This window comes from Brachycentrus maculatus, unplaced genomic scaffold (assembly GCF_059751285.1).
Source record: "Brachycentrus maculatus isolate JH-2025_06_01 unplaced genomic scaffold, ASM5975128v1 h1tg000336l, whole genome shotgun sequence".
Lineage (NCBI taxonomy): Eukaryota > Metazoa > Arthropoda > Insecta > Trichoptera > Brachycentridae > Brachycentrus > Brachycentrus maculatus.
This window is the reverse complement of record NW_028281085.1, coordinates 564278-580000: the sequence shown is the minus strand read 5'-3', so window position 1 is coordinate 580000 and position 15723 is coordinate 564278. Positions and strand designations below refer to the sequence as shown.

General features: G+C 30.7%; 1 protein-coding gene across 3 annotated transcripts in view; it reads right to left on the bottom strand.

The window, feature by feature from the left end:
• The window catches only part of LOC148303981 (arylsulfatase B-like), a 42263-nt gene that overhangs the window by 24768 nt on the left and 1772 nt on the right, over window positions 1–15723 (bottom strand). For 2 of the 3 annotated variants that reach the window (XM_088269062.1, XM_088269063.1), the window contains exons 2-4: window positions 8686–8812; window positions 5097–5256; window positions 1–211 (exon numbers count right to left, since the gene is read on the bottom strand). The exon at window positions 1–211 is cut by the window's left edge and continues 16 nt beyond it. In XM_088269062.1, coding sequence (XP_088125188.1) covers window positions 1–211; window positions 5097–5256; window positions 8686–8812 — 498 coding nt within the window. Of the gene's footprint in view, window positions 212–5096; window positions 5257–8685; window positions 8813–12018; window positions 12090–15723 lie in introns of those variants that run through there. The other variant, XM_088269064.1, reaches the window with a different exon arrangement.

The window sequence follows — 15723 nt, the reverse complement described above, 5'->3', positions numbered from 1 at the left end:
GAATCATAGTAGCCGGTGAATCCGCCTCTGTAGCCGAAGTGGGAGTCGAACCCTCGCCTGGTGGGTGTCTGCGCCGTTTTGGCCATCCCGAGATGCCACTTGCCCACCGCGTGCGTGGCGTAGCCCAGTTCCCGAAGGTACTCCGGGAGAATCCTCTCGTCCAGGGGTAGACCCCGCGCTTCTATGTTGTTCAAGGGGAACCCTTGCATACCTGGAGAAACAGGATTAAGAAGTGATTTCAACACCAGAAAAACAAAACCTTGGAGAATGAATGGTGTACAGAAATTATTTATAACAAATAAAAACATACTTCCTAAATACCCGTACACGAAATGTGTCGCCTACTTTCAAAATCCGTCGTATCCAATTTTATAAGATTTGAAAATATATACTCTACCGGAATGCTAATTGTAAGTTTTACTGTTTAAAATATTTATATACTTAAAAACCCTGTTAAAAATACTTAAAAACAGCGTTGTATTTCAAATTCCGCTATTTTCACGGGACTTGCCTTCTGACCCATATCGGCCAATCAGAGAGCGGGGACAGGTCAAAAATTAAGATGACGTCATTATCGGTTTGTGTCTCGTTTTTTTTTTAAATACTGAAAAATTTTCTTAAAAAACGGGAAAATACTCTATTTCATTATTTTTTATCTAAAAATAGACAAATCTTTTAAACATAAAAGTTACCCGGAGAATTTTACATTTTTTATAAAATCGACTTAAATGTATCCGTACAATTATTTCCCTAATAACCAATATTTCTCACCCAAATTCATCTCTTTCAAAATCCATAATTTTGGATTTGACAAAAACTTATCACACATTGCACACTTGTCTGTTATATTGTGCAAAAACAAAAACAGGAACAGAGTGAATGGTGCACAATCAGTTAAAAAATAAAAATCTATCTAAGGAAGGAACGCAAGGCTGATATGAGCATTATCAATAAAATAAAGAAAGGTGTGTTAGGATAGTTTAGACATGTGCATAGAATATATGTATATGTATATATTTATATATGTATTTTTATACATAAAAGAAAAAAGCCCATTGACATTGGTTATTAAAATAGAAATAATAATTATTATATATTTTAACGTAATAATATCTCTGAGATATGACACTATTAAAATTATCAATATATCGTATACTCTAAAAATAGTTTTATTTATAAAGATAAAAATAAATCAAAAAATAAATAAATGAAGAAAAAAAACATGTTCCAATCCTCACAAAAGTACCTACCGCGAAAAAATAGTATATTCAAGTACTTAAATATTATATTAACAGTAAACTGCGCCTTTTTAAATTTCGAACACTTAAAAAATTTAAAATATCCACAAATCTACTGCCCTGTCCACTGCAATGAATGTTAGTGTTGCCATGATAAAAAAAAAAACAAAAACGAACCTCAAGGTTTTTTGAGAATAACCCGTAGCCAATCAAAAAGCGGATGGAAAAATTCATCAATCAAAGCAATCTCTGTTTATATTTGCATCGGAACTTGATTGCAAACGATCAAATAAAAAGTCGATTCAAAGGTGAAAATTTCATCGTCACATGAAAATAAAGGCAGCAAATGTTTCATATTGGTTTTGCCTAAAATGTTTCATGTACTCGTAAATCAATTAGACATCTGTTTGTTTTTTCTTAAGTAGCATAAAGATTGGTGAAGCAAACTAATTCTGTTGTCCAAGATTTATGGGATGTATGATAAATGTGCGAATGGTAAAATAAGGAAAAAATGCACGGCTAAGATAAGAATTATCTATTCAATTAAGATGAGTTTGTTGTGATAGTTTGGGCATGTGAATGGATTTCCACTCATTTGAGTGAAGAAAGAACAGTTGAACAAATTTATGACGCAAATGTAGTCGGTAATAGAAGCTATGGAGGACCGAAGAAAATTTGGCATGATCAAGTATCTCAAGTAGGTACTTGAAATCGGCAAAATTAAGAGCCGGAATAATCGGCGGATATATATGAGGAGATGCATGAATTTGGAAAAGGCGAAGTTTGTCTGCAAATATAGATTGGTGTGGCATTCTATTTTATCTACCAACGGGTAACTTAATAAGAAAAATAAAAATATACATTCATAACAAATTCCTTAAGATGTTTTAGAGTACCTATGCAAAGGCAGATGTGGACAGGTGTGGCGTTGTGTCTTTGCCTATCCCTGCGAGAAAACGGCGTGATGGTTAGTTAGTCAGTTATATGGATTTTCAAGAGTGCGCGGGAAATCAATATCCATCTTATGAGAAAAAAAATATATATTTCGGATTAAGAGAAAATATTAATATCCTTAGGTTTATTCTTCACTCTGTTCCCAGAATTCGCTCTTTATTTAATATTTCCATCCCTGGAAAAAATACTTCCCAAATATATGAAATCATCCACTTGATCCATAATTTCCCCATTTACTATTTTTTTACACCCAGGTCTATTTATACATTCATCTCTTTCAATAACCATAGCTTTGGATTTGTCCACTAGCTAAAGTAAACTATGTAGGATGTCAAAAATGTGTATATACATAATACAAATATGCATATTGAATTTCCTTAAAAGGTTAAGTAATTGCGAAGTTCGATCTATCAAAACATAACGTAAAAAATATATTTATATACCAGTAGATACGACATGTTTTGATTGATCGTATCAACTCCTCTAGCGTCTGGAGATCTTAATCCTGTGTACCTACTTACTTACTTTAAAAAAAAAATTACAATTTCGATCAGTCAATTAAATCAGTAAATGATAACCAAAGCGATTACGATAATTTTCTCAATCAGAAATTGAACGTCATCAGAACTACAATGGAAATATCGAAAATCGAGGCTTGTGAAACTCTTTTTGTTATTTGACAATAAAAACCTCGACGAGAGGGTAAATTATTTATCCAACCCTTATTATTCGGTTTAATCAATCAAATGTTTTTGTTAAATTTTCTTCGTCACTCTTCTAACGACTTGCCACAATGACGTTGATTAATTTTGACTTCGGATTCGTCGGGTATTAGGTACCTATGTAATATTACTTGGCTACATTTTCATGGGCCTTGCCTATTGAAATTTGTATGAAAAAGACATCTGAATTATCTGATTTCTTTGAGAGTGGAAGCATCAGCAAATAACAAGAATTTTATTCAGAAAAAATATGATAGAATTACATGTTTTTATTAAACTTTTTTTTTCGTTTGTAAGCACTCGTACTCATTATAAATATTATTAAATTATATGTTTATTTTATATAATTTTGTATTTTATTTTATTATATGATCTGATGTACTAGGTAAGTCCCCGTTTTTAGTCAGAAAAATATTTCGATTCTCAGTATTGTATAGTGTCCATTATATATTTTTTTGGTTTAAAATAATAAAAAAATCCCAAAAATGCAAATTCAGTAGAAAAAAAAGTGTACAACAAATGTTTATTATTTTTTACGTCACATAGAGCTAGATCATTGATTGATTAAATTTCCATAGCGTTAGTGATCACAGCGTTTGGCAACCATGTTAGAGGGAACCTCTAACATGGTTTGATTTCCGGGGGGAGGGGTTTACAATAAATGAAAGTGGTTTTTCACAGTAATTTTTTTTTAATATTACCTGACAAATTAACGTTAGATCAATTTGAAAAAGTTCCCAATGTACCATTTGTGCGGAAGATATGATGAAGTTATAAATAAAAATAATAGTTTTAATTTATGTAGTTTATATTCAGACACGAAGATAGAAGCATCTGTAGCTTCCAAAACTAGTCCTAAAAATAAATATAACTCAAGTGGTAAAAACAAGTGTTTTAGTTAACAATTTAATCTGTATTTAATATCATATTTAATATAGTAAAATATGTAAGAAATGCTCGCTGTTAATAACAAACCCTGCCTCGAAATATCCATTAAGGAGCTCGAGGACTGTCAATTAAATCCGTTATACACGATCGCGTAAGCCCAACTCTGAGATGCCGAATTGGAAACGTGACATGTTTGAGAAATACGTTCAGGCAATGGGTATTACTTCCCTTCATGCCCCATACATGTAACGAGACGCTTCACATTTTTACTATTTGCATACACAAATTACATTCCCCGCTTCCACGAGGACTGACAGATGTCCTATTTACCTTGTTATCACTACACATGGCCAGTAACGGGGTTTCCTAAATGGATTTCTTTCTGCAGCCGCCGCATCTGTTTCCTCCCTTGTGGGATGGCTTTATTACATTTGATCAGTTTTACAGTTACACAAATTCATTTGTTTTTTTTTGTTGACAAAAATGTTAGAAAATAAGAAATGAAAGGCAATTCAATTATTTGAGTTATTTGCTTACTTATCGGATGGTCATAAGCTGTCACATCTCATCGAAATTTCCAATACACATTATAACAATAGCACAAAAAATATAGGTCGAAATATAAGTAAAAATAGGTAAAAATTCAGAAGTGTTTTTTTTTTAAATATTAGTTGCTGATGCGTTAAGAAGCAGGAAATCCTCCAGATTCGTTTGAAAGTATTTAAGTTTTTTTCTAATTTTTAATAAATGTTTTACTTAGTAAATACCATTATTTCTTAAAATCTACTGAGACACGTGTTTCGATGCATTCCGCATCATTTTCAAACACCGTGTGTTCATATTTACTAAGTAAAACATTAATTAAAATGGATAAATTTGACCACAAAGTGACTGCCGAATCAATTAATGAAATTATTATTTTTTAGTTAGATTTTTCAATTATTTGGTTGAGATAATTTGGACATGTGAATCGAACGAGTGAAGAAAGAACAGTAAGATAAAAAATATGCAAATGCAGTTAAAATAGGAGCACAGGGGAAGACCAGGGAAAACTTAACATGATCAAGTATTTTAAATACTTGAAATTGGTCAGATCAGGAGTTGGAATAATGGGAGGGTATGTATGAGGAGATGGTAGATGCAGAAGAGGCGAAAATTGTTAGCGAAGTCAGATTGGTGTGACGTTCTTTTCTGTCAGCCTACCTCTACGGCAGCTTAATAGTTAGTTAGTTAGTAAGTTAATATTTATTTTGTAAATATATTTATGTATGCATTGTTTAAATTAATATGTTACCTGTCTTGATGGGGTATTTTCCTGTCATAAGAGCTGATCTTGACGGTGTACAGGAAGGCTGGGCATAGTAACTGTTGAGTATGATGCCATTGTAGCACAATGCGTCAATATTAGGGGTGGGAATCTGGCTTGAGCCGTGGAATCCGACATCGTTCCATCCCTAAAGCAGAAATAAGTATTACAAAATGAAATAATATAAATGAATTAAATTCTCCATGTGGTCAAAATACTATTCAGCGTAACACATAAATAGGGATTTGTTTTTCTTCTTCAGATGTGAATTTATTCGTTAAAATTATAAACGTACATATTCAAACATATTTTACTTAAGAGTATACTTAGTTACATTGATCATATTTTTTAATAATAACCGATTTCACTGTCAATTTAAAAGAGATATTTTTATTTATTTTAAATACAGATGCTGTTTTGAGGATTTAAAAATTATTATGTAAGAAAATAAATTGTTGTATTCTATAACATTTTAATATATATCATGGTGTTTAACTTTTGCTGACTTGAGTCATTAGTTATTTTACAATTATTTATTATTCAAAATCTATTGAATTTTTAAAACCCCGGAGAATAAAGCCCGCAACGCAATTATTCGTCTTCCCTACTTGTCAGGATGCCGTCAGATACGTGTAAAGGTGTTTATTTTATAACATTGTGTTTTAATGGTTTGATGCCCAACATTTAGATTCACATTAATAACGACACGGTACATGGCTCACGCTCTGTTTCCACTAGGAAGAAATATGTCGCGATAGATCCGCAATACTCTCCGACACCTACTCGTTTGAAGAAAAACAACTGCGTGTTCTCGCTAGTGCCCTTTAATTTTAAATTTTTAACTGGAAATACGTATTTATTATAAGCCTTATTAATTTAAGCAACAAGAATGTTGTGTATAACAAAAGAGGTAATAATTATTCGTTATAATAGTAATCAAATTTCTAAATATTTTATTTATGGTGCTTGATAAACTATCAATAGCATTGATATATTAGACTGATTTTTCATAAATAAATTTTTTCACATCGTTAGCTTAGTTTGTAAAAAACACAACTCCATCTGAAGTCTTTTACTGTAGGGACTAAATCATTTTAATTTAACATTTGAGTAGGATTATTATCTATTAAAAATACTGGGACTTGTTTTGCTTCATTTCAAAGTAAGATAACAAAACATGTATTTTAGGAATTTGTGATTTAGTTTGAGGCAGATAGAGAGAAGTAAAAAGTATTTTTATCAAAATATATTTTTAATAATAACATATGAAATCAAATTCTTCCTGACGCTTTGATTAGCGGTTAAATAGTTTCTCTTGCGAGTAACTTCTGCAAAACTTCCTCGAGTTTTCTCGCGTGAGAAACAGTGCCTTACCACTTACTTAATAACCTTACGGAGCGATGATATTATCACAAATCAAGAAAATTAAACAGTTAGGTACCTAAACATCAAATTAGCGGTAACCTCGCTACTGTCATGTACTCGGCATGATTAATCTCACGTCAAAGACGACTAAGCGACTTAACTATGGAATAAAAATAAAATACAAAAGAAGGGCGGAATCCATCTAAATTTAAGAGTATGCAAACGAAAAATCGGACATATCGCTCACTCCTTTCAAGAACGTCATAAATCAAAAATCGTCAGTTTTCAGTTGTGCATGTTTCGGAATGCCCAAAAAATGTACTATATCCCAGCAAAAGAGGCATATTTTTAACTTAATATTTACCCGCTACAGGGCAAAAAGTGTTGTTTTTGCATTTTGAAGGAAATGTATTGATTGTTTAATTTTTTAAATAAACTAAATATTTTTCAAATGGAGAAAAAACCAAGTTCAAGTTCTACCTAAAAAGATCTATTGCATAGTAAAAAGTTTAACAAGTGGCTTGATATTTATTTTTAATACATTGTGTTATATTTTTAAAAAACGTTCTCCTGAAAAATCAAGTTTTTTTGATTTATGACGTTCTTGAAAGGAGTGAGCGATATTACAAGGCGATACCTCTCCATAACTTGCAATGAGTTACACTAAACAATTGTTACTCCATATAACAATGGGAATGGTCATTATTATCACGGAAATAAATAGCTACTTAAAATATTTAAGCAAGGTTGTGTGTTTTAGGAATTTGATTTGGGTATTTTTCTGCCGTATGTAAGAATTTATACGGTCCATAGAACGTATAAAGGATATGCAAATTTGAAACTAAACACTTATTGTTAATATTATACTCATATCTTCAGACTTTACAGTGATATGTTACTATTCGAAAACGTAAGTGGATATGGGAAAAACAATTTGCATGGAAAATAAAACTAATTACTTTTACACTTATCAACAGATTAAAAACAGAACATATTTAAGTATCTCAAATATTTTGAAATTCTACATGTTTGATATCTTAACACAGATGAAGAAGAATATGGAAGACCAAGTATTTACAAGACTTACGACTTGTCAAAGGCTGGTTAAGTGATCACTTTACAGATGTGTTATAAAAGGGTCTCTGCTAAATAAAAAGCTTTCTCAATTATCAACATACATGGCTGTTATGAATTCATATGAACCGTGTCATAATTTTGATCAATATATCTGAGAGTTTCAAAAATTTGAGTAGTGTGGTTGTCAATCATGGGTAGAATGATTAATGTTGCACGTGTGTAAAGTGATCATTTAACTAACCTATGACAGGTCATTAGCCCTGTAAATACCCAGATTTCCATATTCTTCGTCATCTGTTAACACATTGTAGTCGGGCGCTTCGAACAATAGACTCTAGCCTATAGCGGGTTTTTTTCGCGATTAGCGCAAAAATATATCGCTTTCTTAAAATTGACACAATTTCTAAACCAAATAATATTTTCGATTGAAACATTCAAAGAAATCATAAATGACATTTGATCATCAAAAATAAATTATAATCATAATTTTTAATTTAGTATTCCGTATTTCACAATTTTAGAAGCATTGTAAACTATAAAAAATAGTCTTCCCCTCCGAAGTATCATTCCCTATACAATGCTAATATATTCAAATAATAACATACCAAACAGTAAACAAAACAGTGCGAGCGGTATGAAAAATAGTCCAATACGTGAAATGGCTCAAACTAAACTTGAGATTGAGATCGCATAAAAACTCTAGATTTCTGGGGATGCTTTTACAAGCGACACACTAGCCAATCTGGACAAGACATCTCAAATAACGTCAACAGACTATCGCCTAACACCCAGGTAGCAGATTACCCTTCAACGCGTTTTATTTCACGCTGATAACAAACCCGTATATTGCCGTTTCCCGCCGATAACCGACAGTCGACAAAAACGGCATTTGCCGTGTCCCGCAGTTGACCGACAGTCCGCGAAAAACGGCAAATGCCGTGTCCCGCCGACAACGTGTTAAGATATCAAAATGTAAAAATAACTCCTAACTGGAGTAACCCAGATTTGAGAACAAGTGTTTGGACACACTTAAAATGTTTTGAAAATTTAGATTAATTTAAATTATTTTAATTAAATGTTAAATATAATCAATTCTATGAATATTTGTGGAAATTTTAATGGATATTTGACTTACCAAGTCATCTGCAATTATAAATATAATATGTGGTTGTCCAGAAAGTGTGGATATGGCGTCTCCAAAGGATGCTGTAAGTGTTGCGAATACTAGAAATCCGAAAAGTCTTCGTATTATCATTTTATTCCTGAAATAAAAGGAGAATTTATTTATTTGTATCGTTATTTTTACATCTAAAACATATGCATATATTTCTTAAATTAATTCAGGTTATCGATGGAAAGTTTTTTATTGAACTTATCATTTTGATTACATTAATGTTTTTCAGATTAATCTTATCCATCATGCTGTGAATAAATAATATAAATACATTTTTCCATACCGAGTTTTAATCTATTTTTTTTTAGTTTAATAATTTACATTATAAGTACATAATAAATGTCACTTTTAATCATTCAATACTTGCGACTTGAGCTTATTTATATTATCAAATAAATATTTGCTTACTATTCCATCATAATAAAAGTTTTTATTTATATTTTATTATTATTTATTGTTTTTTACGATTTCTTTTTTTTGTTGTTGTTAAAATATTGAATGGAAAAGGTGTGTTGAGATGGTTTGGGCATGTGGAATGAATGAGTGAGGAAAGAACGGCAAAACAAATTTATGAGGCGAATGTAATTGGAAAAAGGAGCAGAGGAAGACCGAGAAAAACCTGGCATGATCAGGTATGCCAAATACTTGAAAGTGGTTAGGTTAGGAGTCGTAATAATTAATCATCGAGTATGTATGAGGAAATGCATGAACGTGGAAGAGGCGAAGAATGTTTGCAAAGACAGAGTGGTGTGGGGTTCTATTCTCTCTGCCTACCCCTGCGGCGAAGCGGCGTGATATTAGTTAGTTTTTTTTTAATTATCGATTGGGCGTAATTTATGAAATAAATTTGTTGAAAATGAAACCCAATTTGTACAACAAAATGTAACAAATATACGCCAATTTATACAGGAAATGTATCTACAGAACATGTTAATATATATTTAGGTTGATTTATCATACAAATATTTAAAAAAAAAACGACTTTTAATGTCTGTATCACGCGTTTAATGTCTGTATGTAAGGATTTTTATATCGGACCATTTAATTTCGTGTCCGGTTGTGGTCCCATAGTCAGTGTCGCGGACTCTTGAGTCAGAGTTTGTAAACCCTACCCCATATGTATTAATTGTTCATATCAGAGTTTTTTTGTTACCCATGATTGATAACCACATTACTCACTTTTCGGAAGCTAAATTAATACGATTTATTTTTTTTACTGACATTTATTGGTGGAACTGCATATTATGTAATAAAATAACAATCACATAGTTTTTAGTACAAATATTTTTTTGACCAGTTACCGGGTTTCGTCATAATCGACCATCATCAGTCTGATGATGTCTACTAAAAACTACATGGTTGTTATTTTATTATATTATTTAAATATATGCTTCAGTTGAAAAGATCTTCTGTATTGATGATCTACTTCTTTGGTGACATCCATAGTTGGCGAGAGCATTTTTTATTAGTAGAAACCTTTATGAAATACATAATAATAATAATAAAACCCTTATCTGCACCCCAATGGTAAACGCAGTGTTATCTTGATCGTTTACACATGAAGGAAAGGTGATCAGCCCTCCACTTCAAGTACCAGTCCAGGGTAATATTGAATAAATATTACAGTGAAAAAATCACACATATTTATTCTTACCCCCCGTGGGAATCGAACCCGGGTTCTCCAGAACGGTAGCCGAACATGCTGACCATTACACTACGGAGGCGGAAACATACAAGATGATAATTAAATTAAGAAATACATACAATATTAAAATTAAAATGTAACTTTGTTTTAAAATCACTATAAAAATTTAATTATAATGTCTACCGCTTTCTAAGCTAACTTGACAAAGAAGCGGTTAGTTTTGAAGCTAACCGCTTCTTTTTTAAGTTAGCTTCGAAACCGGTAGACATTATAATTAAGTTAAAATAAAACATTTAAAGTAATTTAAAAACCAAGTCGAATTTTAATTATTAAATGAAAAATCACAAAATTACTGTTTCAAATATAAATTACATATAAGATTCATGCCGAATTATTTTACATAGATACTAGGAGACTCCTGAAAATATCGTTTTCAATTTTTATTAAACGTATTTTTGAGATCAGTTTTTCATTCACACAATATTTCATTTATTATTTATTATTTATTATTATTATAGAGTGGGTTCAAATTCTGGATTTAATAATTAATTAATTTAAACAACTTCTACATGAAAGAAATTCAGAATTCGTGACATAAATTTGGACATTTAAAATATACTAAAAACCTATTCCTGTTCCATATCCCATTATGACCGGTTTAAATAAAAATAATAATAGATCTAGCCAACGAATTAATAATTTATTAGAAATCCCTTTTTGTAAATCCAGACTTGCGCAAAGACACTCATTTTTCATAGCTCCAAAACTGTTCAACTTATTCCACAAAGACTATTTGTTAGATGTTAATTCCCAAGTTCGTGTAAATTAAAAAATTTGCTTACATTATTTATAAAAGAGACAGATTTAAGTTCCTTTTTCATTTAGAACATGATCGCTAACTTTTTACTTTTTTACTTTGTCATCTTGTTTTATGTTTAAGTTTTAATTAAAAATAAAATAAAATAAAAAATTGCTCACTGAGAGGCAAGTATTTTTATTTTTATTTTTTATTTTTTTGTATTTAATTTAAGTTTTTTGTATTTTGTATTAACTAATTCTACTTAGAAACCTATACCCTTATACCCTGTACTATGACTATTTATTTTGTATACCCACACACAGGCCATGCCTTTGTGGGATCTTTTTTTGTATTTATTTTTATTTTTTATAAATATTTTTTGTTTTTGAATTTATGTAATGCAAAAGAATTTTAAATAAAGAAAAAAAAAATAAAAAATGAAAATTGTTCACTAAACACATCGCTTAGTAGGTGAGAAATGGAAGTTCCCAACTGAACGGTTCTCACGACCTTGTCTATTGTAGTTCCGGATTCAGCGATGGGCGATTCATGTGCTCTCATTTTTTGTTGATACACGTATTCTGGAGTGATGATGTAAATCTACATTTAATTTCCCTTGTTGTAATGCAATTAGTAGGAATTACCCAAACGCATGTGATGATTTTCTAGTCAATTCATACTGATCAATTCATCTGATATAGATTTATATGTAAATTACTAAATAAATGCAGGTTTTTCACTTCAAGATTGACATTTTACCAACCAAATTGGAAGCCTTAGAAAACAAATCGATTTTATATTAATTTTTTTATATTTACATTTTTTTTAAATTTATTAATACTACATATACCTTTCATTCTTAAGACTAGCATGTGCGTGAGTCGTCAAGTTTGCAATCGTTCGCGGCGCGCTGTCATAGTCTGTGCGGGCGATGTGTACTAAAGATTTCAGACAAGATAAGATACTCCTTTTAATCATGAACACTACATTAAATATATTTTAAAATACCTAATTATACCAAATATAATAAACGATCTAAGTAGGTACCGTAGAACGGGGCTACTTGAACTTTGATGTGTTGCTTGAGCCCAGTACATTTTTTTTTATTTAGATCGTGGTATCAATCGAATTATCGAGACAATAAATGTCACCTGGCAAGGAAACGTTACGTTCATTATTGTAGACCAAATACTGATTTATTTATTTTTTGTACTGGGCTCAAGAAACACATCAAAGTTCAAGTAGCCCTGTTCTACGGTACCGTATTATTTTATTCACTTAAAAATGGTATTATGCATCTTGTCATCCTCAGGAATGGATATAAACTAAAAATATGTGAATATATGATTATTATTTAAATAAATAATAATAAAAACACCTGTTTCGGACCATTCTTTTGTCTTTTGAGTTTGTTAATGTAAACAACAGACGAACATACTAAAAAATGAAAAAGACGGTGAAATATAAACCACATACATATTTTTGAGAATTGAAATACAACAGAATTTTTTTCACCTGTTAATGAGAACATCTGTAGTTCTCAAAACTAGCCGTGTTTACATAAGTTAACTCAAAAATAAATCTTAAATGAGTACATGTTTTATTTTTTCATATTTAAATCATCATGTTATTCCATAACGTCGATGCCAATTTAATAAATAATACAATTCTTTTGAGATTGTATATTTTATGTACTGCAAAATATTGAAGGTTTACGCAAATAAGCGAAGTTTCATCAGATACGGAATTCCGGAAACTTTGCAAACTTTTCAAGTAAATACAGTATCGAACAGATTAATCGAAACAAAACTTTTTGCTGTTGTATTTTCGTAAAAAGTTTTGTAAAATCTTTTGTTTATTAGTTATATCACAAATTAATATTTTATATGATCTCATTTGGGCTTAATCAAAGATGTTACTCTTCTTGGCATTTATTATATAAGGTTTTGGCACGTGGATGCCATTTTTCGTCTCGAAACCATACCTGAATTATGGACAAAATGGGCTTTTCGGTAGAAAATTTCTATTATTCGGCACTACTACGGTAGTAGTGCAATCAATTTTGGAGAACTGGTTCTTACAGTTTGCCGATAGATATTCAGTTGGGTTTTTGTCTGGTAAAATTCTTGACCAGTCAATCACAGCCCATTTTTTTTGTGTGAAAAATTTAATATTTTTTTTTGATTTGTGGCAGGGGGTTAAATCCTGCTGAAATATTCCATTACCATATGACCTACGTTTTTGTATCTAGTATGTATTATATATGTATTATATATTAATGATATTTACTAAAAATTAACAATACTTTGAGTCTTATATAGGACTACGGAAAACGAAAAGTATATTAATTGATTCGATATTCTTTTTGTGAACGGTCGGAAGTAATAAAATAAATTTTGTTTGCAATGCCTAGAGCGGAACTAGTTCTGAAAGATTTCACTGAAGTTTGGTCTACGCCTCCGGTATATGTAAATATGTGCTATGGTATGAAACCCTATTTACATATTCATGTGTAAAAGGCACAAAGAATATGTACAATCTTTACAGATGCGAATAGGAATTTTGGCAATTATTTGGGGTAAACGAGGGTGTTGTTGACAACCCTTTCTCCCCCAGTTATTGGCACTGCCGATTTCATTGACCTTTTTTTTAAACCTTCACACGTTTACGATTTGTTTTGGTTCTAGCAAACAAAATTCACTTTAACAATAAAAATATATAAGAGGATATGGAGAGAGAAGAAAAATAACAATAATTGCCTGACATTAAGAAGAACATTCAAAAAACTTTTTGATCTTAATTGATTAAATCATATTAAAATTTGAACAAGAATTTTTTTGTAACCTTATGTAAATGTAACTAAAAAAAATGAGAATCATGTACACACGCACAAATATACGTATCAATTGACATCACAACATAGATGAAGGAGAATAAAGAAGTCTAAGTATTTGCAGGGTCGCTGACCTGCCATAGGCTGGTTCAAGTGATCACTTTATATATGTGTAACATTTGTCATTATACCCATGATTGATAACCACACTTCTCAAATTTCATGAGTTATATTTATCTTTCGGTTAAAACCTTCATAATGTCGTTAATAATCAGTTAGACCAGCCTATAACAGGTCGTTAACCCTTTAAATATCCAAACTTCCATATTCTTCTTCATCTATGCTGAGACGTCAATATAAAATAAATACATTCTGGAAAACCCAGATTTGTGAATCAAGATTTGGTCACACCTAAACTTTTGTGAATAAAAATAATTGGTCAGATTGTAAGTTTCGTCAAAATTTAAAAATTTTGTTTTCAGGCGTATCCTAGTATGCAAAATAATTCGGGATGAATCTTATATACATTTCATGAAGGCCCCTGCTAAATAAAAATCATACTCAACTCGACCATAGATGGTGCCGAAAATTCACATATGTAAGAAGGTGTCCGAGACCTCTATGAAGACTTTTGACACCTTTCCAGACTTTTTCATTTTTTTATATGGACGAAGATGGAAGTTTGAGCATCCCATAAGTTACGCCTTGGCTGACTTAAGTGATCACTTTATTCACTGCATGAATGATTGAAACCTAAGTATATTTTGCAATGGTATTGGATCCTTTTCACCAGCGGGTAGGTAATTCAATATATTTGGTATGGCTGATTTGGCGCCATCAGGCAAAAAAATAAAATAGCTTAATCCATCTAAGACCTTTCATCTCAAATTGAGACATCTATAATTTTGATTTATCATTCGTAGGGTGAAAAATCCGGTGTGATAGGAAAAATAATAATTGAATTTGAAACGATTTTAATGAAAACGATAATTATTTTAATTTTTCCTCGTGAATGCATTTTGGGTACACATATACAATTTTGCTTTTTATATTTCATTTCATAATTTTTATGCGTACTTAATAAATATTTTATAGTAATCTTTTTTTTGTATATTATTACAAAGATAAAAAAATATAACCATATTTCAATCAGAAATCAGTATTGTATGATAGGAAAATAATATCAGGAATTATCGAACAAAGAATGAAAACATTTTTTTTTCTAATTACTTAAAAACAAAACCGAAAAATTATGAATTAAAATTATTTATAATTATAGCTTTCGTTGTAATTATCCTTAACAAAGGTTATAAAACAATTAATTAGCATTCTCGCTTTCAGTGGCTTCCTGGTATTAATAGCATGTAATTTAATTTATTATGTTTCTGTTCAAATTTAATTGATTGATGTATGTGATAACATTAATAGTTTTATTGTTTGCTTTTTAAACAATGTAAAAAAATCTATTACTTGTTGCAAATGGATTAAAAAGGATTTTTAAGGTAATATTTTACTACATATATATTTTGAAACATTTTATAATTTAAAGTATTATTTCATTATTACTATTTTCAATAGCAATTCCCCACTCTGTAATGAGCGCTGGGGAAGTCTTCAAGGGTTACTGGTACCACTAGGAGACAGAAAAAGGGTCTGGAATTTGACAATATATCTATATTCCTACCCTTTCTCTGTTACGGTTAATTCAAGCATTTTTTTTTG